Source organism: Marmota monax, unplaced genomic scaffold (assembly GCF_021218885.2).
Source record: "Marmota monax isolate L192 unplaced genomic scaffold, Marmota_monax_Labrador192_F-V1.1 WCK01_AAM20220418_F8-fsc00011, whole genome shotgun sequence".
NCBI classification, from domain to species: Eukaryota; Metazoa; Chordata; class Mammalia; order Rodentia; family Sciuridae; genus Marmota; species Marmota monax.
Window position 1 is genome coordinate 7,298,256 of NW_026693082.1, and position 26,069 is coordinate 7,324,324.

General features: G+C 38.1%; 1 protein-coding gene across 2 annotated transcripts; it reads right to left on the minus strand.

The window, feature by feature from the left end:
* Positions 1–908: 908 nt before the first annotated feature.
* Positions 909–24,528, minus strand: N4bp2l1 (NEDD4 binding protein 2 like 1). Of its 2 annotated transcripts, XM_046454061.2 has the most exons (5): positions 23,415–24,514; positions 6,162–6,289; positions 5,763–5,851; positions 3,737–3,813; positions 909–2,527 (listed from the first exon to the last, which is right to left on the minus strand). In XM_046454061.2, exons 1-5 carry the CDS (start codon positions 23,582–23,584, stop codon positions 2,269–2,271), a joined length of 723 nt encoding a protein of 240 aa, XP_046310017.1. In that variant the 5' UTR covers positions 23,585–24,514; the 3' UTR covers positions 909–2,268. The 2 variants fall into 2 exon arrangements, with proteins under 2 accessions (XP_046310017.1, XP_046310018.1); XM_046454062.2 differs by lacking the exons at positions 909–2,527; positions 3,737–3,813 and adding an exon at positions 3,620–3,687 and having other exon boundaries at positions 23,415–24,528.
* Between the last annotated feature and the right edge of the window lie 1,541 nt (positions 24,529–26,069).

Genomic DNA, 26,069 nt, shown 5'->3' on the forward strand with positions numbered 1-26,069 from the left:
TGATGGCCACTCCCTCAATCCAGGTGAACCAGAAACCCTAATGAGAGAGCCAAATCAGGGACTTGAATCTGGCCCTTTCTACTGCTCCTGTGGTATCAAAGGATAGTAATTCTAGTTTGAGTTCTCTGACACTTCTCCCTAATCTGGGTGAGCCAAGTTATCCACATTGAGCAGGTTCTACAATAACCATACCAAGACACCCAGAATGACCTAGACCTGGAAATTAGTATTATCAATTGAGTTGTTACTATTACAGGATTGTATGCTATGTTGAAACACAGAATTTAACAAAACTATAATAGCAGGTTAGATTCATTCAAATTTACTATTTTGTTTGTCAGTCAAGCTTGTTATTCAAAGATAACCAATCTTTAAAATGTTAATGGAGGGGCTGGAGTTGTGGCTCAGCGGTGAGTGCTGGCCTAGCATGTGTGAGACTGGGTTCAATCCTCAGCAACACATAAAAATAAATAAATAAAGTATCATGTCCAACTGTAACTAAAACAAATATTTAAAAAATACATTACAGGGGCTGAGGTTGTGGCTCAGTGGCAGAGCGCTCGCCTAGCACGGGTGGGACCCGGGTTCCATCCTCAGCACCACATAAAAAAATAAAAGTATTGTGTCTATCTACACCTAAAATAAATAAATAAATGTGTATTTTTTAAAAAAAATATTACAGACGCATTACAGAGAAAAATTACAGACACATTGCTGGTAGTTGACAAGATGTTGAGTAGATTAACGGTAGTAGATAATGGGTATATTAAAGGAAAATCATCTAATGTGCACAGGTTTAGGTAAGCAAGAAAATATGATTGCTTTTGTCTTTACATTTATGCCTAATATTAGAGAAGATTAGTAAATAAGCATATGATATAGTTATTGTACGAATGAATTTCTTGAGATTTAGGTAAATTTTTTTATTGTTGAGCCAAAAAAACTCAGTGACAAATTTCATATAAACGCAATACAATATGCCATTTTAATAACCATAAAAGCACCATTATATAAGACACTTAAAATTATATTTCACAGAACACCAGAAATAAAAAAAGCTGTTGGCCAACAATAAACAGCATACATCCTACACGATCTTGTCTGTCATGGTCTCACACCAAATTAATCTGATTCCAACCTGTTGGAATTTAATTTGGATTCACAGATAAATAACACCACGGAAAACATGAAGACTGCTCATCCTCCAGTGAGCATGGCTTTTTTTTTTTTTTTTTTTAATTTATTTATTTTAGTTTTAGGCGGACACGACATCTTTGTTTGCATGTGGTGCTGAGGATCGAACCCGGGCCGCACGCACGCCAGGCGAGCGCGCTACCACTTGAGCCACATCCCCAGCCCCGAGCATGGCTTTTACATATCCTTGCATGATCTATATCTTGGGCTGCTTTATTTCTTTGCACAGCTAAACATTTGGGCTGCCAACTAATTACACACATCTATAAGCATAATTTTAGAAATTAGATCTCTTAAAAATTGCTGTTTTATGAAGTCAGATTTTATTTACACTAATAGACAACAGCCAAAAGTTGTTTAATCCTATTGAAAAAAGTAGTTAAACACAAGGTGTGACTTTAAATAAGACTGATTTTCCTCAACTTGTATAGCTATTAAAGATTTGACATTTTTAACAGTGATTCATCATTAGAATAAAGGAATACTTCCCAAAGTGATCACTTTGAAAGACAATATTTCCTTACATATATGTGTGCTTTCTGTTTGTTTCAAGGGAAAATCAGTATCATTGGAGTCACACATCTCACTTTTTAAAATACATAGTTTATCAAAGTAGGAATAGCACTAAAACCTTTTCTGCCTCTCCCTTCTCCCTAACCCTTCCAACTTTCCCGGTTGAGATGAATTTCCTGAAAAAATAAATGGATTACTTCAGACAAAGTGGTACTGAAGCTTATATATAATATAAACACTTTGTTTTATTTATGAACCTATGCAACTAATTGATCACGTTCTTGGGTATGTTCTTAGACTTCAGGTTCAAATTAATTCTTTCCCTTAGAGCAAGATTTTAATCAAATCTGAAAAATTCCCAGCATCAGACCATGTGTACAGGTGCACTTAACAAACGCTTGTTGAAGATAATGAATATAATGACCTCTGCTCAGGAATTTTTGGGTTCAACTATTTACACTGGAATTGGAGTTTTGGCTAAAACTAAACAAAGAATAAATACCAAAAAAATTGAAGTAAAAACTTATTTAGGAAAATTTGGAATGGCTGTAAGATAGGCCTCTAATATCCATGGTGACAACCACCCCTTCTGCTAAAGGAGCTCTCATTTGTGAAGCTGCCATGAGCCCTCCGGTTTGGAAACTCTGCATAGGTATGCCAGTATCTTGAACCATTGGAAGGCGATGCATTATTCCTGTCCTGGTTTCTGTTCATTCTGCTTGGTTTTTCTGCATGAAGTACACTGTAAAAGGTAACATCATGTTCATACCGTTCTTTCATTCGGTGTATTTTTTCTCTTGGTACTCCATGAATGTTTCTTCTACATGAAAAAAATGCAAATATGTAGTTAAGGCAGAATATCAAAATGAATTACTTGTGCTTTACAAGTCCTGCATTGCATAGATACTACACTCTCCGTCCTGGGGATATCTCTGGCAAAACATAAAATTTTGCTATTCAGTTATCTCTCAGGCTCTGCTCCTGTTTTTCTGCTGCCCTATACACCCCCAAAATATCCTGAGGCTGGCTTCATAATTGTTTTGTTTTTGGTAATCTCAATCATGTGCTTCAAAATATGAAGAACACCATGAGATTTTTTCAATAATATATTCGCCAGTTAATATCATTGTTTCAGGTCAACTAGTCCCCAGTACAGTTAAACAATGCTTACTAAAACAATCTTAAAATCTAGTAGGCACGGGGCTGGAGATATAGCTGTTGATAGAGTGCCTGCCTTGCATATACAAGGCTCTGGGTTCAATACCCAGCACCACACACACACACACACAAAAAAAAAAAAAAAAACAAAAAACAAAACTAGTAGGCACAAGAATCAGTTGGGCATATAATTAGAAGTGTAATTATTACCAGAGATTTCGACTACAGAATGGAGTCTATGAACTACAGTTTAACACCTCAGGCACTCCTGATGGAGGTGAATCACAGCCATGTTGGAAACACTATCAGCTTATAACCAAAAGATGAACTGGCCTTAATCCTAAAAAAGTCAATTCCAATCTCACTGGTTAACTTTATTATATTGACATCAAATGACACAAAGAGTAAATATCAGAACTCATGCATTCAAAGTCAAGTTAGTACTATTTGGACATTTATTGCTGTATAAGTTAGAAGCAGCATCTAAACCATAAATGAACTACACAATGTTCAACATCTAAAGATTTTTATTTAGTCTAAATGCAGAAAACACCATCAACATGTGCAATCCCATGCAAAGGAAAGTGCTTTTAAATGTTCATTAATGAAGAAGCAATTTAGCAGAATGTTAAATAAGTCCTTTTAAAGGACCAAGTCCAAGCCAATATGTTGCATTTAGCATTATTAGAAAACTGACCCAAAACTAACATCTTCACATATAATATTTCCAAAGTTATCAATTTCCAAGAATTACCATTTCTGGCCTGAAAACTACCAGTCCATTTCCAGCCTGAAAAGATTCTTTTGTTCGGTCTGAAATACCTGAAAATAGCAGGATACATAATGAGGAACTAGAAAAACAAAGAAGTACCTTGCTAACTCTTGAACGTTGAATTTCCAGCGAGTGTCAGGTTCTCGGAATATAACTTCATAGTTATTTTCAAGTGCCTGATTTTTCAAAAGTACATAAAACATTGAAGACATAGTATGTATGTTTGGGAATGTTTATGCTGCCATTTAACATTTTACTACAAATCTTTTCTAAATTCCTTTTGTTTTACCAGTAATCCAATGCCTTAATTTATCTGAATACAATTGGTTTATTACCATACTTAGCCACTCTCAGATTATATTATGCTTCTCAGCGATAAATTTTGGTCAATTTTATCTAATATGGAGGAATTTAACACCTTTAAAAGTAGATGTGAACTAATTTAAAATGTCCCAAACACAGGTGTGAGCAATGTAGACTTATTTCCGCCAAATACCTTGTCCTTTTCCTCATGGCTTGATTTAGAAAATCACTGTCACAGAAACATAGTTCATGAAATAAAGTAATTTCCACATGTTTTACATAATTTTCCCTCCAAAAATAGCTCTACCTGCTATATAATATAGTTTGACCCCAAGCACCGTGTCCCATTCCCTTGAGTTTAGAAAACTACTACAGTTCCCATAAAACTATCCAAATATTCTTTGTACTCATAAATCAAATACTGCTTTATCTCAAACTGAACTTTCTGTTGTCACTTTTGTTTGCTCTGTTGTGAAATACAGAATGAACAAAGCTCAGTAAAACAATTTCCTCATAAGTAGGTAGGATGAATAAGTTCTTATGTACTATTACACAGAAGGGCATTAATATGTAAAAATAGCTACAAGGGAGGATTTTGAATGTTCTCATCATGAATTACAAATATTTGAGATGATGGGTGACCTTAACATCTGGAGGTGATCATTACACATTGTATACATGTACTGAAACATCACTCTATACTCCATAAATATGTCCAAATATTATTTGTAATTAATGTATAAATTTAAAGATTTCTTCTTCATTCTTTGGGCACTTCTAATTAGGGAAGGATTCAACTGTCATACCTTGAAAACAATTTCTGGGGCTAAATAGCTGTGGGTGAGTGAAAATGAAAAATAAAGTTACTTCCCAGAAGTCACTCTCAGTTAATGCCCAACTCCAGGTTTTGAGTTGTGCCTGAATTCATAGGTCTCCTCAAAGCCCTGTTCATTTCCAGCCTTTCAATCATAAACTGAAGTAACCACCAAGTTGATGTTCATTCTTTAATACATTTATGCAAGTCCCACAGTCTGGGCCAAAGTAGAACTGATTAAAGTATCATTAGAGAAAAATCACACCTGTAGGTATGCCATTTTGCTCCAAATGTAAAAAAAAAAAGCCTAAAAATAGATTTTGGAGCCCAGTGTGGGAGACATTCATCTCACAATTAAAAGTGGGAATTTTGTGTGACATAAGTAGAATAATACTTAGCTGTCTGCTTCCTGCCCCCACCCTGTAGGTTTGTGGATCTTCTTCTATCTACTAGGGAGTGAAAAATTATTAGCATAAGAGACAATGTATGTCTGAAAAAATATCAGAATGGAGACCTGAGTTATATGTTTATATTTGTACTCTACTACCTTCCTTCATAGGGTTATCATTTGATGCCAAATCTGTTTTTAAACAAAACAATCCTATTGCCCTGGAACTTCAGGCAGCAACAACAGTACACAGTGCTGAAATCCCAGCTCGCCAAGGGAGGACCTGTAACCCTGCTAGTGCATCATCTAGTCTTGTATTTCCCTGTAAGTTTCAGTGAGTGCCTCTCTGTGTGGAAAATATCCAAGACTGAAAAACTATCAATAATTCAAAGAAATGATTATTTACAAAGGACTATGTAAAAATTGTACCCCGAGATGAGAGAAACATCTCAGCAAATTTCAGCCATTGAACAGAGAAAAACTAAAACTTTACCTGTTCCCTGAAAGAACTACTGTTAGTAAATGTGATATCATGGAAGATCAGAAAAAAAAGGAAAGAACAATGTTTCAACTTTCTCACAAAATGTCCACAACTGAAAATTCAGAACATTTCTTCCTACCATGACTGCATAGGGCTTCATTTCCCAGGCGTGGAGGTTGGTATTATCAATAATAATGGGGGATATGCCTCTCCTCATTGCTTTTCTTGCTGCAACACAATGTTACATAACAGTGAACAACAAGCAACAATCAGAAAAGGGTGAGTGAAATCCATATCTCGTCATTTTTTGTTATAAGACGTCCTCATTACACAATTTATTGCCACCTATTTCAGAACCCATTATCAGTAATTTTCTTACGGAATCTAAAGATGTTATTATACTCTGGCATTCTGATTGGGGCGGGGGGGACAGCAGAACTTTTGATTAAGCTCCTTCCATAAAACATATTCATTCTAAAGCAGCTACAGTCTATGCACACAACAGGGATTCCCAGGAGTTTGGAAAGGAATTCATCACCTCTTTTCTGGTTCCATTCATGAGCTTCCTCCAGGAAGTCAGGATTGAACTCATAGGCACCATCTTCCCTGAAGAAAAAATCATCCGTGCTGAAAATCAGCGCCCTGGGAAAGTCATGTTGCAATTGTCTAGAAAGTGGAGAAATGAAAGAGGGATTTTTTTTTATTATATGCATATTCATGGTAGAAATGATTTCCTTCCATCTCTAATGTTTAGCATTTTATAATACTGAGACCACCAGGCTTTGAGTTGTTGAACTTCAATTTAAAAAAGGGAAATGCTTATCATCTCTGGAAGGCATCTCCCCTAATTGGAGTCAAGAAAGGGCTGAGAGGCATTTTTTGAGTGTTGCCAACCCTTGAAGCTAAGAGGCTGCTGGTCACCACCACTGCCTGCTGAGGCAACCAGGACTGACTCGAGGTGAAACTCGGAGGCTAAGTTGAGGGTGTGTTGGCTGTCTTTCCTGTTGGACACCATCCCCCATGACCATTCCTTTCCAAGGCACCAGCATCCTCCTGAGACCTGCCCATGGGCACCATGCCCCATATTCAGCCATTCCCTAAACTCTTACCTCTCCCATTTCCCTGGAGTTCTGTTCTCTGTTCTCTGCTTCCTGCCCCGCCCTGAGGACCCATCTAAGAAACTAGTTCTTGCTGAGATATGAGTTGTGGCTAAAGGTGATGTGTGTGCACTATCCTATTAAGTGACATATTTACATTTTAGCAATGACCTAAACCAAATGGAGAAAAGCACAAGAGAGGAAAAGAGGTGAACCCAGTATTCCCCATGCCTTCCTCATCTCTACCACTCTGGGTCTAAATATGAAAGTAGCACAGACAAAAAGGGAAAGCCATAATGTAGCACCTCTTTTAATACAACATAATAAAACAAAAAGGGGGTGATATGTACTGCACAAACTCCAAAGAGAAGATGTTTCCATTTGAAATCCTTGGACAACTTTTTGGTGGAAGGTGGGTATTACACCAGGAAGTAACTGGGAAGCTCACTGAGCCTCCTTTCCTTGTCTGTAAAAGTTGATGCTAATGAGCTAATAACAGGGGAAACACCTAGTGCAGCACCTGACACTGGCAAACAAGTGTGTGTGCCCTTCCTCTGTCCCTATAGCACTTGCCAAAATGTCTCTCCATTCCAAACAGACTTAATGGCAAATAGAAAATATATGGTCACAACAGCCATGCTCAGAATAAGAAGATATATCTATAAGTTAGGGATGGGGGGAAGGTTGGAGAAAGACAAGAGCAGAAGATGCAAAAAGAAAGCAGAGCTATTCAGTTCTTTTTCTTTTTTTTTTAAGAAAAAAATATCTCAATCCAGAAAGAATATGGAACTGCAGGTTATTCATGGCACCTGAGTTGCTCTCCCAGAGCTAGATTCAATTCTTGACTCTTCCACTATCCAGTCATGTGATCTCATCTCTCTAAGCTTGTTTTCTTAACTGTAAAACACAGATTACAATCCCTACCTACTAAAATGAGCTTTTGGTAAGACAAATGGGTTGTAATGGGAAAAACATTTTTATAAAGGATAAGGCACTTTACAAATGTAAAGTACTGTTATTTTGTTAGTAATAATAACAACAAGGCCACATTTACCCAACCCAGACTGTTTACATGCTATAGTAACAAAAATACACTGGAGTACATACATGCAGTAATCTTTTGGGTATTGCAATAGATGAAAGACAAAGACAAAAATAAAGCAAATGCTTCAATATTAAAGAAAGAGTAAAATACACTTTCCAGAAATAGCAAACAAACATCTCTGGCAAAAATTCTTCAGAAAGTATTACAGAAGGAAGCATAGAGAGTTGAAAAGGTAATTCCAAACCAAGTATATTTTCCTTCTCAATGGGCTATGGTGATACTCAGGAAAACTCAACAGACATGATAACTTGATTTCAATAGCAATCTCACAGTTTCTCTTGACAGATACCTTTGTGGGGAAAATGTAGGCTCTAAGAGAATGTATTTTAATATCCAAAGACTATTAATTAGTCAACCTGTTAGACATTTATTGAGCTCTTAACATGTGCCAAATGCTGTGTAAAGTGTTAAGGCACAGAAATAAACTTACTGCTATCAAGAATGCACAGCCTACTAGCCAAGGAGCTAAACCTCCCACAGCTAGTGTGACACACCATGGAAAAATATACCAACCAGGCACTAGGGAGCAGGAGCAACAAGTTCTGACAAGAGTCTTGCAAAGGAGGCAACATTTCACTTGGACCTTAGGAGCTGGAAAACAATTTCACATCTTGCAGAAAGGGCTGAGAGCATGGGGGGTAAGATAAGAAGGAAGCGAATGCTTCAGGGCCTGTGAGGAGTAAGGAATTATAGGGAAATGAGACTAAAAGTGGCAAATCACATCTGAAACACTGGTTTCAATTCTGAGTACCACAAATTCAAAGAGAAATTTGATAAGCTCTGCAAAGTCCAGAGAACAGTGACCAAGTAAATATAAGGTCCACTAACCATGGAAACCATGTCAGAGGAGCAAAGATCGACAAAGAATCTGGGCTATTTAAGGTGAAAACAAATGATAAACAGTGATTCCTAGTACTTATCCTCAGATGCTGGAAGTCTGTTGTGTAGAATAGGGAATGAACTTATTTTGGGATCAGCACTGGGGCTGGGCTAAACGTGGCAGTTCTGCTAATCTTGCCTGGTCACTCATACAACTACAATGAGTCACTGCAATGCAGGGGCAGAAGGAGCTCAGAGGGGTCCAAGCAGGCCTCCCACAGGCCTCTGGTGCTCTTGGCTGTTGGCTAGCTCTTGTTCCACCTGGCTTCTCATCCTCAAGGAGGCTGACCAAGGCTTCTTTACAGACAGGCCCATTGCAAGAGGGCAGGAGTGCATTCTACTAGGCTTCCACAACACTGCGTTGGTCCAAGCCAGTTACTTTGCTAGCTTGCATTAAAAGGGCAGAAAAATATTTTCCACTTCTGGAGGGAAGGGGGAGCAAAGAAAATGTGGCAACTTTTAGTTGACCACAGATGTAAAAAGTGGCAAGAGAGAAGGGAGAAGTAGAAAAAGGACTGAATTAAACAAATATTCATAGTCTCCATAATAATTGTCTATTATTGACTTTAAAGATATTCAAACCGAAAAGTCTAAATCGTAAGTCCAAACCTTAACCTCCAATACAAACAAATATTGTTAAAAATATCTTAGAAAAAATTTAAGGGTAATAGTAGATGCATTTTCAGATATGAATATTTTTTAAGGTATGTTCATATTTGCAAACACTATAAATTTTTAAAATTATTTTCATCAATATTATTCAGTCTAAGTAATGAAAGCTATGTTCAGAGGTGAAATAATAGTGTATATCTCCCTTGTGTACTAAGCAACTATGGAAACTGGTTGATTTTCCTTTTTGGTCCCAGATGTAATATCCCTTCTAAGTCTGGTTTCATTTGTTTTCCTATTAAGTCTACCACCCATAGGTTTGGTTTGGTTTGTAAAACATCTTTGGAATTTAAATTTTCCTTTCATATGTATATCCTTATCTACTCTTGTTTCCCTCTTTATAGTTCACACTGTTAACTGGAAGATAATACTCTCTAACATTTCCTTTAAGGCATATAGGTGTCCAATTCATGTTTTGTTTTATTTTAATTCTTATTCCTTTCTAGAAAACAAAATATAAAACTGTTGCCCTTTTTTATTGCAGAATTCTACCTTACAGTAAGTTAAATTGTTCAGGACCATTATGGGGCAAGATGACCTTCTCATCGTTTCCTAGGTTGCATCTACAGTCCTCCAAACAGGCAGGCAAAAAATCTTGAATGTTTTTCACCATTATGGCTCATATGGGTTTTTTGTTTTTTTTTTTTCTGTATGATGTTCCTAAATGACCATTCCTCCCTTCAAAATCATGTTTTGTCTTTGCCTAAATGTTAAATTAGCACCAGCGGCCATAGTAGCATCTTGAAAATGCAGGAAATAAAAACTTCACTAGCTAAATACAAAACTGATTAAATAGACAACCGTGAGATTCTCAAACTTAAGTGGAAGCAATAAATACCATTCCATCAGCTTCAGAAGTGATGAGGATAATGCCCCAGCGCTAGCTTTCTGGTGGTCAGGAGCCTCATGCATTAGGGAAATTGAGAGAATGAAAATAAAAGAAAAGGGAAAAAATAGAAAGACAATTACTTCCACGTAACCTTCATCACCCACTTCCCCGCCCCCAATTCACTTAAAATCACTACTATGAGAGAAACTCAGGTACTAATCTACATTTCATAATTTGTCATCCTTCTATAATTCCTTGCTTTACAATAGAGAACCACAGAGATATTCAAATATCTATTCAGTCACTCACTCACTCACTGAGAAAGGCCAACAGTACTATATGATATTACTATGGAAGTTTTCAAACACGTAAAGGTAGACAGGATAAGATAATCAATCCCCAAGTAGTTATGACACAGCTTCAGTAATTATCATCATCTGGTCAGTCTTATTGTCATCTATTTCATATTTAATTTCATCAAATATCCCATCAGTGCTCCTATTTCCCTGGTTGTCTCTTAACATTTTCCTAGAGTTGCTTTGTTTGAATCAGGAGGCAAAGGAGAGCCACACATCGTATCTGGTCACTGTGTCTCTTAAGTCTCATTTATTCTACCGTTTTTCTCTCCTATTTAATTTCCACCTGAATTATTGTTCCCCACAACTTTTTACATGGGAGATGTTGAAACCTATACAAATGAGTTAAAAAACAATACAATGAACACTGTTTAACCTTTGTCTACAATCACCAGAAATTAACACTTTGCCTTTTATTTTATGTTTCTCAAATATGTATTTTTGATGAACCATATGAAAATAAGCTGCAGATATCATGATACTTTATTCCTACATTCCTTATCAAGTATCTCCTAAAAATATTCTCTTACATAACCACAATATCATTATCACATCTAAAAACTAACTTTAATTCACAATGTTAAATTTAAAATTTTTCAAATTTCCCTGGTGGTCCCAAAAATCTTTCGTAAGTTTCAAGTATTTGGTTATTATGTCTCAGTAAGGTCTTCTAATCCAGAACTGTCCTGGGGTCCATTTAGGTTTTCCTTTTTGAAGAGTCCAGATTAGTTGTCCTGAGAATGCCCCCCACATTCTGGGCTTATCTAGTTATTTCCACATGATTATTACCAGGTTATACATTTTGGGAAGGAAAGTTCAAAGGTGACTTTAATGTACTTCTGATTACACATGGCAGCTTGTCCCATCATGCTAAGTTTGAGCAGTTGGCTAAAAGGTGGTATCAGCCCAACCTCTCTATTATAGAAGTGTGTCACTTCTCTTGTCATAGTAAGTACTGTGTGGGTATGAACCTGTGAGATTATGGAACGTTCTGTTCTTCAGCCACTTTCCCTCAATGGTTTGTACATCTATTGTTCTGATGCTTGGGTGCCTGAATCAATTACTATACTGGGAATTGCAGAGTTTTTATTTTCTCATGTTGCCCTTCCTTCTATTTTACTAGGTAGCATTGTCTTGTTTAAAAAAAAAACAAAAAAAAACGCTTTCTTTCTTCTCTTTTATAATCCTTACCATCATTATTCTTTATGATGCTCAAATTATCCTAAATTTGACCAGCAGTTACCCTTCAAGCTGACTTATATCTTTATCTATAAAGATTTAAAAATACATTAATTTTCTAATTAGCAAATAAATATAACAGCAGAAAAAATTGAAACAGAAAAGTGCAAAAATAAAAAAAAGGAATGTTCCTATATTCCTCCATCTAAAACTAATAATTGTTTTAACATTTTTAAAATTATTTTAGTTGTTGATGGACCTTTATTTATTTGTTTATACATAGTGCTGAGAATCAAATCCAGTGCGTCACACATGCTAGGCAAGTGCTCTACCACTGAACTATAACTCCAGCCCAACATTTTGGTCTTCTTTCAAGAATTTAGATACATATCTCAATATATCTTCATTTCAACTCATTATTTCCTACTCCATGCAACATTTTAATGATATAGCAACTTATACTTATTTATATGGATGTCCCATAATTTTCTTCAGTACTCTGAGGTTAGGCACTGAGATGTCTTAATTAGCAATACTAATTATTTTTTTGTTATGTGTTAATCATTTGGAAATGTGCTTTTGTGATCTACAATTTCATCTTTATTGGGAGGTTTACCTTTCTTATTGAATAACAATTTCCTATTGAGTGTAGCAGTTTTTAATTTTGGTTATAATAATCTCTAACATATAGTTGATTATTTTTAAAATGTTGTCTAGTCACATATATTCATCTTTTACTTTCAAATTTTGCCTTTGATGGTAAATTTTGAACAGTCTTTCTCATCCCCAAATTATGTAAAAATATATACATACTATTACATTTTCCTTGTCAATCCATCTACAATATTATGTTGGTATGTAGCATTCATTAAGGATGTATTTTTTAAATATTTTTTTAGTTGTAGTTGACACAATACCCTTATTTTATTTATTTATTTATTTTTATGTGGTGCTGAGGATCGAACCCAGGGCTTCGCACATGCTAGGCAAGTGCTCTACCACTGAGCCACAACCCCAGCCCCAAGGATGAATTTTTTTTACACATGGTGACCTGGTTATCCCAAAACTATTGACTTAATAAATCCCACATTCCCCATCTTTCTGAAATACTTTTTATTATATACTAAATTATTACGTATATTTAGGTCTATTATTGTACTTTTTCTTTCACTTGACTAAGATTAATGTGTGGAGCACATCTTGATCATCTTCTTTTCAGTATTTTCTTTTCTCAACTATATTCAACAATTGAGAATCTTTCCTTTATAAAATTTATACTTCTAATTTACTTTCCTGTCTTATTTTGTTGAGAGCCATGCCTAAACAAAATCAAATAAAAAGACATTATGATTCTTGCCTTTAATTCAACTCATGGATGGCTTGGTTGTTCCAATAAATTTTCTTTTCAACACTAAACAAGGTTTGGTATATAGTATCTCTCCTCAACTTTTGTAACAATTTTATGAAGTAATATATTCTCCAATTTATAGATAAACTATTGATTTAAGAGCTTAAATAACTTGTGTAAGTTTACATAGCTTGGATGTGTAGCTGCTGGAATTTGACTTCGGTCTACATGGAGTCAGGGCACATGGGTATTAGTTACAGCCTCAGGGAGCTCTTGCAGATCTGAGAAAGTGCATGTACTCACACATGAGCAACATGGAGCCAGAGTCTACCATCTTGTCTTAGCCAGCAGCTACGATTCTTAAAGGGTCCTCCCAGCCTTCACATACATGTTCCACATGGCAGGAAGAGGCAAGGTAGCTTTGAAAACTGTAATCTTATAGTGGGGCACACTAAAATAGGGTTGCTAGGTAAGATAGGATACTTAATCAACAACCTCTGCAACAGTCTTACTAGGATATTCCTTTAGATCCTGAATTTATTTGTCACTTCTGAGTCTTCAACTCAGAAATGTTCTATTATATCTGTAATTATTACTTTAGCCATACTTATTCTGGTTATTTATTCTTATGTTTTGTTTTCTATGTTACTGTTTGATTTTCTGCATTGATTCTGCTCATCATTATCTCTGTTGGACTTTAAAGTTCCAACATTTATTTTAGAATCTTTTTAAAAAACATATACCTCATTACGTTCTTTCTAAATATTCTGCTTCTTAGTAAACCCCCCTTCATATTTCAGACTCCTTATCATTTTTCTTTCATCTTTTTTAACCATAGGAATTTTTCAAGATAGACAAAAATTTTAAATTATAGAAAAGCAAAGGAAATAATAAACACCTCTACAATCACCATCTGGAGCTGATAATCATTAACATTTTCTCATTCTTTGTTGGCTTAAATTTCAACCAACTCTTCACCTTAACTTGGGCATCTTCCAATAGCATTACTATTCTTCATCCCCCCCTTTCCACAATACTTATCACCTCCTAACGTAACATATAATTTCCTTATATTTTATATCCATTTCCCTACCTCTGGTATATAAGGTCCACATGGGCAGGATCTTTGTTTTGGTCACTGGTGATCCCAAGTACCTAGAAAACTGCCTGGAACATAGTAGACACTCAATAAATATTTATTGAATGAAAAAATGAAGGAGCATTACATATTTAAGATCTATTCATGTTGCTATACAAACTTAGTCCATTCCTTTTAACTGCTACATAGTATTGCATTATCTGAAAAATAATAAACAACTAACATTAAGTGCTTATCAAATATGCCAAGAACTATTCTTATAGCTTTAAAATTTCTTATGTAATGCTCAAATAGAACTGGAAGGTAAGTACTGCTATTAATCCCCATGTTACAGACCACTGAGTGGTACAGCTGGGTTTAAAACCCAGGCTTCTGGTCCCTTAGCCCTAGACTAAACCATTGTGCTTGAGTGCTATAAAAACAAACCACATTTATTTAAACCTTTCTCCAGTGACATTTAAGTTGTTTGCACTTTTCCCTATCATGAGATTCAATGAATGTGCACATGTGGATCATTCCTGGGGACATATTCCTCAAGAGGAATAGCCTATGAGTCCTTTGTTTTCTGAGACAACAAAGCAGAGCAGATATTGTCTAAAATTGCCTTCTTTCCTTTAGAAAAAAAATTATCTGATAGAATATAGATTCTATGAAGGCAGAGATCTTTGCCTTTTGTCTGCTGTTCTAAGCATCTAAAAGAATGGCAGGCACATAGGAGGTAATAAATATTTGGCAAATGTATGAATGGCTCTAAATATAATGCTCTCCTGCCCTAATTAGGCAAATTATTTTTACAGGGCCCTAAACTATATGAGAATTCTCATCTGTGTATAATGAGAATTTTATCAAACCTCAGATCCCCCTAATGGAGACAGGAAGTGAAGATTCTTCTTGGATCCCAGCACTTGCTCTGGGAAGTAGCCTGAGAAGAGGAAGAGAGCCATGGCTATAGACCATGTGGAAAATTTCCCATGAGGCCTGGTATGGCCTGAACTTTGCAGTTGTGCCAACCACCACACCTGGGGCTGAGCCCTATCCTTAGAGACACCTCAGTCATTGCCAGCCCTATGAGTGTCACCAAGAGACAGACTGAGGGGACTGCAGTGATGAGATCCCAGTCTGTCTTACTGCTTACTCTTGCCTTTACCCCTGAAAGCTGGGCATATTTATGAGATCCAAAACCAAACTCCCAGGTAGGCTTCACTGCCATTTGTCAATGTGGTTCCACTTCATTCTATCTAGCAGAAATCCTCTTGGTATCTTGCATGTGAACAGAACCCTTCTCTACAATCTAGCAATGGTACAAGTTTCCTCTGTTTGTGTTCTGCTGATTAATCCAGGCATGCTCAGAGTTGAGGAAGGAATTGGGCACACCTACCTCAGTACTTTTTTTAAAGCTGTCTTTTCCCAATATACCATACATAGATCAGTTACACATAACAGAAAGTAGCGGTCCAGAAGAAGTCAACTCTGGGCTCTTTTTTTTTTTTTTTTGGTGGGGGAGGAGAGGGGGTAGCGGGGGAGGGGTGCCAGAGGTTGAACTCAGGGACACTTGTCCACTGAGCCACATCCTCAGCCCTATTTTGTGTTTTATTTAGAGGCAGGGTCTCACTGAGTTACTTAGTGCCTTGCTTTTGTGGAGGCTGGCTTTGAACTTTCCATCCTCCTGCCTCAGCCTCCCAAGCCACCAGGATTACACTGTGCCCAGCTGGGCTCTCAAAACTGCTGCTTACAGGGGTAGCAGTTACATCTTTGACCTTTTTAACAGGTGAAGAAGCTGGCACGTCAAACATTTTCATGTGTTTAGGAAGAGTTTTCTGTGCCCCGAAGTGAAGTTTTGAGATGAATGACTTTTTAATTTTTTTTACTCCCTTTGCTATTCTCCGCATCCCATTCATCCTTTTATATTTCTCTTTATCTCACTAATCTTTTTGCTTTTGTTCTTAAGCGCCATCCTGACCAAGCCAAATTTCCACCTCTTAGGAAACTTCTAGGATTGCCTTTTATTAGCAAATCCATTCATCAAATATTTAGTGGATGCCTACTATGTGCCAGGCCTTCTTTTAGGAGTTGTTCAAAATAAAGTATCTGATCTCAAGGAACTTATATCTCCTGAAACTTACAGTTTAGTAAAATAAAAAATAATAAAAGAGAGTCAAGGTACAGGACAAAGAATGCTGAAGAAGCGCTACTCTCAATGGCTGAGAAAGCCCCTTTCTGAGCGTTTCTTTCGTCATATTCTTAAAATGTGTAGAAAATACTGAAAGATCCTAGCTGTACAATTGTAGTTAAAGGGGACTCCCAAATAACTGGAAAGTTATATCTTTGGTGAGGTCAGATCACTTCTTCAAATTATGAAACTCTCAGTTTCAGAATCAAATGTGGTGCCCTGATGCTAATGTACTCATCTATAAAACAACTACTATATACCATAGGGATATTGTGAAGATCCAGTAAACCAGTGTCTATAAAGTACCAGGCATATAGTCAGCCCGCGGTAATCTTGTGTTAGTTATTCTTTCTCCATTTCTCCCTTCCCCTTTCCCAGATTCTTACCTTGATAAAAACAGATAGCCTTCTCCCCAAGCCATATACATGATCCGATAGAGAGCCTTATGAAGGAACAATTAGAAATTAGACTAGTTTTTCCTTTATCATATTATTTCCTCAATCCCACAGAGCCTAGTACCTTTTTAGATAATTTCTTCATTAGTTCATCTAGCATCAAAATGGCCCTAGGAAGGTGCCATTATATAGAGAAAATTTCATTGAAATGCTAGGAAGGAACTAAGTTGAGTAATACATACCCTGTCATGTGAGCAGATTTAGACACTTGGGAGTTGGGAGTTGACATCTCTCCCCAACACATCGCAGGATGAATACAAGTACTTATTAAAAAATCCTAATCTCATCTCCTCCCAAGACCCCAATAACATGTTAACAAAGAAAATTAACTTCCAAGTAATATTTTTTTTAAATTAGAAGAAACACATATTATTGATATTGATGAACAGCAATAAAATGTACCTTCCTTACCCTGACAGTTGAAATCCAGGTTAACTTAGCACCCTTCATAGGGACTTTAAGTGCTTTTTTCATTACCCAGATCAAAATCAACCTCATTACCTTACCAGGTCATTCCCACTAGCCTCTTCCTTGATGCCAAAGACAAAGCTCTGGATTAGAAATAAGGAGAGTTCATCCCTATGACCTTGATCAAGATGTTTGGCTTCTCAGAGCTTCATGTCTTGGGCTTCAGTTAGATGAACTCTAAGAGAGCTTCTTATACTTCTCCTGATCTTTTCCCATAAAAATATTTTTTCTCTTTTATTTCTTCATCCATGTCTACCTCCTCTCAAATCATAATCCACACCTACAGGACTATATGGTCCCAATTCAGCAGGGTCTTCTTCCATTGACCCAACAGCTCCAGGAATGTGGTGATGGTGAATTTCCTGTGTTAGGCAACTGTTCCTGACACAGCCTTTTCGGTGATTACAAACACATACTACACTGTATACTTTTTTTATATTTATTTTTTAGATTTAGGTGGACACAACATCTTTATTTTTATGTGGTGCTGAGGATTGAACCCAGTGCCTTATGCATGCTAGGCAAGCGCTCTACCACTTGAGCCATATCCCCAGCCTTGCACTGTATATTCTTGCTCTTTGTAAAATACATATAGTATTTACAGTCCTTATTCATCCTAACCTCTAGAGAGGGGTATTGTAAGGATCTTATTAGTGGGAAGAAGAGACTTGGAACCCCTCTTAGGAAAATCATAACAAATATGAACAGCTAGTAGTCACTTTCCAAGTAGATCTTGTGACTAAAGATCTAAGATGTCACCTGATACTCTATTTTGAAATACACAGACTAGGATTAATCCAAACTTTCTACTTTTACTTTTATTAAATGGGAGCCCTTGTCTCATGCATAGAAAACACTATGGTCCAGGCCTGCTGGCTAGGAACATGGGGGAACAGAGTATGCTTTGGAGTTTTAGCTAACTAGTCCCCTGTTCTTATTGCCTCTTGCATTCCACTGGGTATTTGGTTACAAAGTATATCTTTCCTTCTATCTCTGGCTTATCAAGAAACACTAAAAGGTATTTCTTTTGATGAGAAATTCTGTGTTAATCCAGAGACATGACTGAGGATAAAGGACAGCTGTCAGCAAGCATCCTTTAAGCCTAACTAAATTCATATTATGAATCATTTGTGATAGTGCCAAAAGGAACTAGAACATTGCAAAGGACAGTTCCCAGATTTGACTTTAGTTTATATGGAAAGATTAAAAAATCCAGGAAACTGACATAAAAGAATGATGACTTTTAAATTTTCAAAAAAGGTTATATATAAAAAAAAGGCTATCCTCTACTATAGCCATTTCAAAAGGACAATTTAGAGGTATACCCATTTAATGGAATATTTTATTCAAACATAAAATAATGAAGTTCTGACACATGCCACAACATGATGAAACTTGAGAACATTAAGGTAAGTGAAATAAGCCACACACAAAAGGACAATACTTTATGATCCACTTACATGAAGCACTTAGAAAAGGCAAATGCATAGAAACAGCTAGTAGATTAGAGGTTGCCAGGAGGGAGAGGGAATAGGGAGTGACAGTGTTTAATGGACACAGAGCTTTTGTTTGGGATGATAAAAAAGAATCTGAAATAGGTAGCAGTGATGGCTGCACAACAACATAAATGTCATTAATACCAGTGACTTTAAAAAGATAAAAATGACCAAAATGGGGATATTTGACACCACACACACACACACACACACACAGAGTGGGAAGCACAGAGGCTTATCCACAGAAGCTTTCACTAAGGCAGAAGTAAAGGACAGGTGCAGATCCAAAGTAAGTTTGACACATCAGCTGTGGAAACAGATAGTTTTGGATCATCTGTTGAGAGTAAAAGGGTCTTGGGATTGGAAACCTTATTTCTTTCTATTCCTTTGTCCAGCTCTGGGCTACCTAGCCAATATATTCCTCCCTTTAGTCAAGGCTAGGAGAATATACGAAATAGAGAAAATGTGAATTTTCCAGAATCCAACAAATCCATGGATTCCATAAATGCATCTCCTGATCATGTTGCCATTCATTTCCCCACTGGACCATAGTTACCCACAGTCGGGAACTAATTATTGTTAATAATGATTTATTATTAAATAAATCATTTAATAATAATTTGTCTTGTGTAGGTGACTTCTTTTAATCGTATTTATTATATGCCTCATAAAACAAGTGCTATAGTCTTATAGTAGTCAGTGAACTTTGTTATTATTGATTAGTGACTAATAATTAACAACAGTTGGTATTTATAAGGCACATGAATTCCACAATACTTATTCCACATAGATAATTATAGGGTTTGTGTTTACAATAGTATCTAAAATTCTCACAATAAATGTATGAATAGAATATGAATCGCATTTTAATAAAAAAGAAACTGAGGTGAACAATCAAGTGCCCTGTGTCAATTCACATGTTAATAAGATTAATAAAGATAAAATATAGTGTCATTAAAAATCCAACTCCATATGGACAAAAGAGTTTCTTAGTTTATGTCCAACTGAAAATTAACCTAGGAAAGCCTTTTTATATGGAGAATGATATATTTATTTGGTTATGTAATGAAAGCTTTGTCATACAACCCTATCTAGCCAAGTCATTAAACAAAACATTTTACTTAATAGTTCCTTAATTTTCACCTTTAAAAATTTACTATGTAATATATATTTTGTAGAAAAATCAGAAACTTCATTGGAAGGTAAAGAACATAATCCCACTAACTAAAGTAAACAAAGATCAGCAGATATTTTTCAATAAATATATACAGACCTTTTTCTTTGAACAGAAATGGGATGTGTGTGTGTGTGTGTGTGTGTGTGTGTGTTTGTCTTTATAAAAGACTTTTTAACTTAAAGGAGGGAAGAATATATTTATAGGTCAAATACACATCAGTTTCCAGTAATGACTGTATGACTTATAAGCCAATCCTCTATATTTGCATATTTAAGTTGTCTCACATTGTTTCTATTGCACACACACACAAAAAAAATACACTCTGATGAACATTCCTCTATCTTCACACATTTCTCCAATTATTTCCTTAGGATGAATTCCTGGAAGTAGAACTTACAGGTCAGTGGTAAAAACCTATTTTTAAAACAATGTTTATATAAAATAGAGGTGATAAAACAGATTTTTAGGGGGCACACTAATTTTTAATACTCTGATGTATTTAAAAACTTTTAAAACATATAAACCCAACTTTAAAAAAAAAACTTCAAAGAATTTAAATAGATGTTTTCCATATCCCAGCCATTTTAAATTATAAAAAACATACAAGTAAAAATACAGAAATCTAACATTGATTTGGAAGACAAGACATAATCTAATTTCAAAAAGATTTTTATTAGTTCTTAAATCAAATGATAAATAAAGGTTAAACAAAAAGATGAACCCACATTTATAAAAATTTATTCCCTCCAATTCTTAAAATTTTTTTTATTTTAAGAAATACATGTTTATTATAGAAAATTTGGAAAATACATAATATAGAGAAAATGTAAATTTCCCAGAATCCAACAAATACATAAGATAATCTTACAGTTTAACTATTTTCTATACATGTGTATTTTAAAACAATTTGCCATTCTTCTCTCCCCTGCCCTCCCAAAAGTAGGAAAGCAGCTCCTTTTGGGCCACATCTGTGACTTCCTCATCATCTGATCCCACTGTGGGCCTCCCTCCTTGTGCAGTGGTGGCCTATCTCCTTGCTTACTACCCATATATATACATGACCTAGCCCAAAGTGTGCCAAGGCCCTTCTGGACCCAGAAATGCCAAGGCTCAGCACAATGGAACAGGTCAGAGTCAATATCCAGCTGCAATCTTCACTTCAGAGCCAGGTTTCTCCCCAGTCATAGTGAAGATTTTGCTTAGCTGGTCAACAATTTGAACAGTAGCTAATATCTCTTAAAATTTATGTCACTTTAAAGTTTTAAAAGTCCTTCCACATAAATTTCATTTTCACAACAGTCTCTGAGGCAGAAAGAGCAGATATTCCCATTGAATAGGAGAGGAATCTGAGGTTCAGAGGGACTAAGTGAACAGCAAAGCTAGTGAATGGCAGCATTTGAATATGATGTCATATTGACTCCCAAGGCTAGAGGCTCTTTACCTAGCCATTATTAGCAAACAAGTGGAAATTAAGAGTCAGAAAGATCTTCAATAAATCCTCTAAACTAATCACCTCTTAGTAGTCACATATAAGGAACATAAGAACCAGAGAAGCTAAGTGATTGTCCAGCTAGTTAGTGACAAAATGGATCTAAAGCACACTCTTCAGAGTCCCAGGCCAGTGCTCACTCCAGTTGTCCCTAGAGAGATGCTTTTTAACAAGCTGGTCTCTTACCTGACGTCTTTTGCTTTGTCAAATCAGGAATTAAAGTCCTGATATTCAGAGCCAGAAGGGATCTTAGAGACTGCTCAGGCCAGCCCATTCACTTTACAGATGAGGAATGTGAGGTCCAAAACTCTCATGTTCAGTTCTATGCATCTTCCTCTGATTATATTACTTCCCTTCCCAATAGTTAAGAAATCTGGCCAAAAATGTTTACTTCCTCCTTTTACACTAAGTGTGTGATAGACTACAGACCAGCAAAATGAAAGTGAAATTAAAGATTTGACACCCTGGCTGAATCACAAAACAACAAAATTCTGCTGGGTTCCAAGGAGGTTTCCCACTCTACTGCTATCCTCTGCCTATGCAGGAGCCACAGAGGACCTTCTGGAAAATGTCTCTGTCTTTGAAAAAGGTACCAGTGGCCCTCCACAAATCACCAATCCCTTTAATCTATGATGTAGCAATATTCTTTAACTAAAGACTTCTACTACACAAGTCAGCCAAAATCCTAATTAAAACGCACAGCACCTCACTGCAGCTGTCAGTTCCCTCAAGTCCAAAGGATTCAGACCTGCTCCTGAGATCACTACCAGAGACCATCAAAATCATGTCTCTGTAGGCCACCTTGATTCTTCAATAGTTCCTTATCTCTCCAACAAGATGGTTGAGAGGAAGAGGCCACTTCTGTGGTTGAATACCTATTATGAGCTAGACAATGTGCATGGAGGTAGAAGATATGGCCCCCACATTCAAGAAACTTACAGAAGGATAAACAAAACCATGTGAAAAACTAAGCGCAGTCACAGAGCTGTAAACAGGATGCCAAAGAGACCTGAAGACGAGCACCTACTGATGGGTAAGGCAGCTGAATTTTTAAAAGGCTAATAGAAATCAGTTGGGCAAAGGGAGGCGGAGGGCAAGCCAGGCAAGCAGGCCAGCATCAGCCAAGGCAAGGAGAGAAACAGCTTGGTTTACGGGAGATAAACAGTTCAATGTTGCTGAAGAGCAAATGCAAGGCAGAGTGATGGGAGTCCAGGCTGGAGCGTAGGCCTAGCAAGGTGGCAGCAGGCAATAAGCCCGCGTAATTCTCGCTGACCTGGTACCAAGAGGGCAGCTTACGCAATTCCCAAGTAATCGAATTTGGGCGCCCATGGTGAAGGCTCTGTGGTGGTGCCGTCAACCCCCCTCCCCCGTGCACCTGTGCTCCTTCACAGCTGCCAAAGCCAACACAGTCTGCCCGAATCCACCAGATTTTCAAATCGGGCCACAAGCCCCGGGCCACGGCCACTGCTGCCCCGATCACCAGCCCCCGCAACCCTCTCGTTTATGCGCTAGGGTTAAAACGCCTGTTGACGCACTGTGACTGCTGCCTGCGCGCTAACTGGCGGCCCGGCTGTTTTCTCTGCAGTAGCCACCGGTTTTTCCCGAAGAGTCCCTGCCGGCCTCCCCGACCCAGGGTTGGGGAGGCTGGGGCGCCGAAGGCGGCCTCGGCCGGGCTGGCACTAGACCGGGCACGGAGGTGGGGAAGGGGCCAGTGCCATCTGGGACTGGCGCAAGGCGCAGTGCCGAAATCCATACTCCCCGGGAAGCGCAGCGGAAAACACAAACAAGACGAGCGCCCTCCTCTCAGAGACCCGGGCGCCAGAGGCGGCAGTGGTCCCCAGGGTCGGCAGCAGCGACCCGGGCTCTGACCAGGGCCGGGGCCGCTCGTTGCTAGGGGCTCCGGGCAGGGGCGCGCCCGACCGTAGCGCTCAGTGGCCCCGGGCCCGCGCGCCAGCGCCCAGGCCGCTGTCATTACCTGGCCAGTGTGGTTTTCCCCGAGCCCGGGAGGCCTCGCAGGAGGTAGAGGTGTTTCCTAAAGCTGTGGCGGCGCGGAGGTGTCCCCCGCGGGGGCGGCGGCCGAGGCGGCTGCTGCTGCTGCTGCTGGAGGCTCAGCCTCCCAAAGGATTCAAGAAAACTGTCCTCCATGGGGAGGGGGCTGTCTGCGAGGGCCCTGGGTTCCCTTTCCTGAAGTCACGGTCTTGGCCAAAGCTGTTGTTTTTGTGACTCTCCGGCCATGTGATAGATGGAGGGGCGGGCGCTCGGAGCCCAGCCCCTCCTTCCCACCCGCCGGAACCGCTCTGCGTGGGAGGGGTCGTCCCTACCTGAAAAGCTGGGTACACTGGGAGACTGACAGCCCGGAAAACATAGGTGACGCACACCCTAGCTTTGCCTACAGCCTCCTACTGCCACTCTCTGCCCTTCGCCCTGAAGAAAGCAGGGAACCCGCCTAATGGGACACTAGGACAATTTCCTGCCTCCACTGTACAAGTCAGACCCTTCTGTCACAGCCCTCCCCCAACTCCACCTCCGACTGGCCTAGACCTTGAAAGTGAAATAATTTTTGTTGACGATAAAAGAATGTGAGTAGCACTTTGAATAGTAACAGTGAAGGCCATTGTCTCCTCAAATTTATGTACACCAACATCTGGCTGTGTCCCAAGGGCTAACACACTCTTCCAGGGCCAGTATCTTCTTTACCAGACTGCCAAAAATATTCTTAGAAAGCTTTGTTGCCCGTACATAACTTTAAATCACTTCTTCCTCTGAAAAGCACACCTTAGGAATCATATTGAATTAGAAACAAGTCTACCACCCAGGCACCTATCTGCTCCCACAAAAAAAGAGATAGCCTCTCTGGGAACTGTTTCAGATCCCAGAGGAAAGTGGCAGAGTCTACTGGCTTTTACAGGGAACTAAGTTCTAAGTTCCAGGAGCTGGTGGGACCCATTGGTTGATCACCATAATGACTCTCCAATATTTCAAACTCAAAAGCAACAGGGTGCCTGTTTGTTTACTGAGAGAAAATATTCAAAATCTCCATCCTAGAAAATCAGGATATATGGTGGCCTTGGCTATAATAATTATTGTGAAATAAATTTTGTTTCTGGCACCATAAGGTATGAAAATTACAAAAAGGAATTGTGGGGGCGGGGGGGTGGGTGGGAAGTGATTTCCTTCTAAACCAAAATCCAGAAATTCCAGAGTTAGTTTCAGGAAGGGGCTGTCCAAATCGGGAGGGGCTGTGTTCTGGGAACTTCACCTCCCCTTGGGATTCCCCCTTGGGATTTCCCCTCTGAGGGTGGGGGAAGAGTAAGTGAGGGAGGAGGATGAACTGTTCTCCCTTGGGGGAAAATATGCCTTCCCAGCATGGAAGAAGTATCGTGGGGGTGGGAGTGCTGGAGATCAAACCCAAAGTCTGGCACATGCCAGGCAAGTATTCTACCACAAAACTAGCCCAGGACATATATTTTCTTGATTCTTCTTAGTACTGCTAAGAAACCATGGAATTGCAAAGGCTTCTCTAAATATTAGGGGGAACTACAAAGAACAGAAAATATACATGAATCATAACAATAGTGACATTTATAATCTATATATCCCTATTATATTTTTTAGAGGGGTTGCTGGGATTGAACCTAGGGCATCTTGCATACAAAGCAGGAGCTCTATAACTGAGCTGCACCCCCAGTTTTTACTTTGTACAAAAGTGTTTTGCCAGAAGATGGGAGGGGAGGGGTGGGGAGGGAAGATATCGTAGAGGATAGAAAGGCAGCAGAATACAACAGACACTAGTATGGCAGTATGTAAAAACGTGGATGTGTAACCGATGTGATTCTGCAATCTGTATACAGGGTAAAAATGGGAGTTCATAACCCACTTGAATCAAATGTATGAAATATGATATGTCAAAAGCTTTGTAATGTTTTGAACAACTAATAAAAAATATAGACTTCAAAAAAAAATAAATAAATACAAAAAAAAAAGTGTTTTGCCCAGCCTTAATACCACCTTTTTCATCTAGATCTTCTTTATCCAATACAGGAGCTCCAAGTCTTGTCAACTGGGCATTTAAAATGTAGCTAGTGCAAATTAAGATTAATATAGGCAATGAATTCCTAAGGTTCCAAATGAAAAAAAAAATCTCATTAATAATTTTATTTATTTATTTATTTTTAGTACCAGGGATTGAACTCAGGGGCACTCAACCACTGAGCCACATCCCCAGCCCTATTTTGTATTTTATTTAGAGACAGAGTCACACTGAGTTGCTTAGCACCTTGATTTTGCTGAAGCCAGCTTTGAACTTGTATTCCTCCTGCCTCAGCTTCCCAATCTCAGCTGGGATTACAGGCATGGGCCACTGAGCCCAACTCATTGATTTTTATATTGATTACACACTGAAGTGATAATACATTGGATATAATGGATTAACATTAAAACTTTATCTGTTTCTTTTCACTGTTTTATTGTGGTTACTATAAAGTATAAGTTATATATGTGTTTGGCATTATATTTCTTTTAGACAGTGCTACATGAGACTTCTTATCTACTGTATTACTATTCTCTGCGGGGGCGGGGGAGGTCTCAGGCTGTGTCATGGCAGCAGGAAGACATGCAGCTTTGGAAGCAA

Bases quoted from the DNA above. Each gene is read 5' to 3' on its own strand.
- N4bp2l1 (XM_046454061.2), bottom strand. From the start codon at position 23,584: ATGGAGGACAGTTTTCTTGAATCCTTTGGGAGGCTGAGCCTCCAGCAG. The intron at 6,290-23,414 runs GTAATGACAGCG...TCCACTTTCTAG, and splicing joins GGGAAAACCACACTGGCCAG to ACAATTGCAACATGACTTTC. The intron at 5,852-6,161 runs GTGATGAATTCC...ATTGTGTTGCAG, and splicing joins TGAATGGAACCAGAAAAGAG to CAAGAAAAGCAATGAGGAGA.